Raw genomic sequence first — 4,072 nt, 5'->3', positions numbered from 1 at the left:
TACTGAGGCGTGTGCCGAGGTAGTAGCGTGCTATTTTGTGTTTGTTTTTGTCCGCTATGACCTGTTTCATGTACTGGAGTCTGTATGCTTTGATTTTTGTGCGTATGTCGTGTAGGTTCACTCCTCCTTTTTGTTTGTCTTGTATCAGTGTGCTGTGTCGGATGCGACTCGGTGTGCCTTTAAAAATGAACTGTCGGATGTGTTTGTTGATGTTTTGTATGGTGTGTGCTGGCGGGTCTAGTGTCTGTGTGAGATAGTTTATTTGCGGCAGGGCGAGGGTGTTGACGAGTAGGCTACGGCCAAAAATGGAAGTTTGTTTAAAGTAAAGTTTACTAAGGAGGTTCTGAATTTTATCGGCCAACTTCTTCCACGAGTTTTGAGGGTTCTGGTTCCTACTTTTCTTATAATAAATACCAAAAATCTTAATTTCTTGCACAAGGTGTGCGTGAAGCGGGTCTCCTACTTCTGTTTCCCATTTTCCTAACGCTAGCACCTGTGTTTTTGTCTCGTTTATTTTCGATCCGCTTCCTTTACCAAAGTGCCTAAAGTGTTCTAGTATTAGTTTAGAGGATTTACGGGTGCTCGGGAAGAAGTTGGTGTCGTCTGCGAACGCTATGAGTTTTTGTTCCCCCCCGCCCGGGAGTTGGATTCCTCTGATCCTCTCGTCCTGCCGTATTTTATTGAGGAGTGTTTCTAATGTTAGTACGTACAGTAGTGGACTTAGGGAGTCGCCCTGTCGTACGGAGCGGCCCAGGCGAAAAGCGCCCGACAGAGTTTGATTGACTAACACTGCGGAGTGTGGGTTTTTATAAAGAATTTTGATCCATTTACGGAAATTAGGGCCGAAATTACAGGCTTTTAAAATTTTGTTTAGAAAAGGGTGAGAAACTCTGTCGAACGCCTTGGTCTGGTCAAGTGATAGTATGCATGTGTGTAGTTGCTTGTCTTCGGCGTATGTTATGATGTCTCTTAGTGTGTGGTTGTGGTCCTGTATTGTTCTGCTGTGTACCGCGCTAGCTTGGTCGGTGTGTATCAGATCCTTCATGAACGGTCTCAACTTGTTGGTGAGGGTTTTAGAAAGAATTTTGTAATCAACGTTTAGGAGGGATATGGGTCGGTAGTTTTTCATGTCTAGGGGGGAGCCCGAGTCTTTGGGAATGAGGGATATGTATGAAAGGTTTAGAGACTCGGGCAGGGAGCCTTGCTCGAAGCTTTCATTTATCATTTTCATAAAGAGGGGGGCCAAAATAGGGAAGAAAGCTTGGTAGAATTCCACGGTTAGGCCGTCGGGGCCGGGGGAGGTATTTTTTTTCATTAAGTTGAGAGCGTCCCGAAGGTCTGCTAGTTGTGTGTCGGTGTCTAGCGTTTGTTGTTGTTGTTCGGTTAGTTGTGCTGTGTGTTTCGCGTACTCGTCCTGTGTCGCCTCGTCTGTGTGTTCTTCTGTGTACAGTGTGGTGTAGTAGTCTTGAAATGCGTGTGTTATTTTTTGCGGGTCTGTTTGTATGTTGCCTTGCGCGTCTCTGATTTTTTCGATGTGTCTGTTTTTCTGTATAGATTTTTCTAACGCAAGGTATTGTTGTGTGGGTTTTTCCTCTGGTGTGTTTGTGAGTCTTGAACGTATCTGTGCCCCCCTGTATCTGTGTTGTCGGATTTCCTCTAGTTCTGTTTGTAACTCTAAGTTGTGTGGTTCTTGTAGCGTTCCTTGTTCTTCTGCTGTTTGTAGTGTTTGTTCTAGTAGGTGTTCTCGTTGTCGTCTGCGTGTGTTTATTTGTTTGGACATGATGATGCTTACGGTTTTGATTGAATCTTTCATCATGTCCCAGGACTCGCGTATGTTGTTGGTGGGAAGTGGTTGTGTGTATAGGGTGATCGTGTTTGTGGCTGCTTGTATGAAGTTCTCGTCCTCCAACAAACTGTTGTTAAATTTCCAGTGTGGCGATAGTTTTTTGCGTGTGTGTACGCCGGGTCCTATTGTTACTAAAACTGCCTTGTGGTCTGTGAATTGGAGTGTGTTGTTTATGTGTGTGCACTGCGTGACTGTGAGGGATTGGTCGGTGTATATTCTGTCTAGCCTAGCCGCTCTGTTAAATGTTGTGTGTCGGTGTGTTGGATTTGTGGCGTTGTCTCTGTGTATTTCCCTGTAGCTATCTTTTAACCTGTGTGTGTCTACGATGTTTTGTAGTTCTATTCTCCCCGATCTGTCTGTTCCTATGTCTGTCCCCACGATATCCCTGTCTTCTAGTGTTGTGTTGAAATCCCCCCCCATTACGAGTTTGTGTTTTGTTGAGGCTAGTGTTGTGGCTAGTGTGTCGTAGAATGCGGCTCGTGTGCGGGGCTGTGCTGGCGCGTATATGTTGACTAATGTGTATGTAGAGCTATCTGTGTTGTTCGTGACGGTGGCCGTTGTGTAGCGGCCTGTTGTGTTGTCCGCTGTGTGTTCTGTGATTGTGTATTTGTCGGATGTTTGTAGGATCGCTGTTCCGCGACAGAAGGAGCCTAGGCCGAACACGCCCGTTGCTAGGCCCAGCTCCTGTGTTAGTTTTTGTGTTGTGTACCTGTCGCGGATGTTTGTTTCTTGTAGGAAGAGAAAGTCGGGTGTGTGTGTGTGTATGAGTGTTTTAAGGTGGGGCAACTTACCACGTATCCCTCTTGCATTCAGGGTTACCACTCTCAAGCCTGCCATCCTGCGTTCTATAAGAATAAAAAGGAGAGGAAATAATATTAGTAAATGAAAAAGAGATGTCATCGTTAGTGTCGTCTGGGGGAGGGGTTTGTCCGTCTGGATGTATTTTTTTCTGTTCTTTTTTTCTTCTCTGTTCTGGCGTCAATAAGATTTTGTGTCGCTGTGTCGGTGGAGTTTTGTCTTTTTAAAGGTAGATTTGATTTTTTTTTCGTCTGTCTGTCCTGTTTTTCTTGTTCCGTGTCTGTTTCTAACTCTATTGTCAATGGTCTTTCTTCACTGTCGCTGTCGCTTTCTATCGTTTGTGTTTTGTCCGTCTCGTCGGCCCAGTTTTTTATGGGGAGGGGTGTCAACGTGCCCTCGAGGGGGGCAAGGGGTATTTGTGGTGGTGGTGGTTTTAGGGTTTTTGTCGGGGTCTTGGTCGGAGTCTTGGTTGGGGTCTGGGTCTTCGTTGGGGTCTGTGTCTTCGTTGGGGTCTTGGCGGGTGATCTGGGTGCGGCGGTGGAGGAGGTGACGGCCTGAGTGGTGGGGGCGGTCGGGTTGAGGGCGGGCGCTGGAGTGTCGACGGCCGGGGTGGTGGCGGCGGTGGTGGCAGTGGCGGTGTCAGTCGGCGGACGTCTCGTCGTTGGTTGGTGGGGCTGTCGTGGGTTGTTTTTTAGGCGGTCGGCGTATGTTATCGTCGTCGTCGTTGTTGGGGCGTCGTTGGTCTGCTCGGGCTTGCCGGCCGGACACTTTGAGGAGTAGTGGTCGTCCCGGGCGCAGTGGATACACGCTATCCGGCGCCCGGGGATGGTTACCAATATGGAGAGAGTGTCCGGCCCGCAGCCCGAGACTCTGACGTAGTGGGGGATGTCTTGTTCGTCCGCCTCCGCCAGGAGGATATGGCGGTCGTCGGTGCCATACCTCCTGGGGAGGAAGTCAATAGGGGTGTCCGGTCTAGTGAAGGTCTGGGCGATTTGTTTGATGTGTGTTTCGGTGAGGGTCACTGGGACCCACTGCAGGTGGATCTTGCGACGCTCACGGGCCGTCATCTGGCAGAGGGCGTCAGTCCCCTCCGCCACTTCTCTGAAGGTTTTCAGGTGTAGGGGGCTGAGGTCGGTGTCTGTTTGAGGTTCGATGTAATATGTGTAGTATGTTTGTAGTCTGTATATTTTTTTGATTTGCGCTGTCGGAAGAATGCTGTGAATTTTCTGGATGATGGTGTCGGGGGGGACGCTGCCAGAGTATCGGCCCGTGAGCGTGACGGTGAGGGTTCCAGTGGGGTGTCGTGTTGGTCCGTCGTTAAAGTTGAGGGCGGTGAAATGCGGCATGGTGGTGGTGGTGGTGGCGGTGGTGGTGTTGGTCGCAGTCAGGGGCTGTCACGGTCCGGTCGGACCGCTTCTCGGCTGGCTT

At 49.1% G+C, this 4,072-nt stretch overlaps 1 protein-coding gene across 1 annotated transcript; it reads right to left on the bottom strand.

Annotated features, from left to right (window-relative positions):
- Positions 1-3,202: 3,202 nt before the first annotated feature.
- On the bottom strand, positions 3,203-4,065 carry LOC106014109 (the record flags this gene model as incomplete). The annotated part of the gene is given in 1 exon segment (XM_013091158.1): positions 3,203-4,065. A coding segment is annotated over 1 exon segment (788 nt), but the record flags the coding sequence as incomplete, so codon positions are not given.
- Between the last annotated feature and the right edge of the window lie 7 nt (positions 4,066-4,072).

Source organism: Aplysia californica, unplaced genomic scaffold (genome assembly GCF_000002075.1).
Source record: "Aplysia californica isolate F4 #8 unplaced genomic scaffold, AplCal3.0 scaffold02468, whole genome shotgun sequence".
Taxonomy (NCBI): domain Eukaryota; kingdom Metazoa; phylum Mollusca; class Gastropoda; order Aplysiida; family Aplysiidae; genus Aplysia; species Aplysia californica.
Note: the sequence above shows the minus strand (reverse complement) of the source record. Positions and strands in the feature narration are given on the sequence as shown.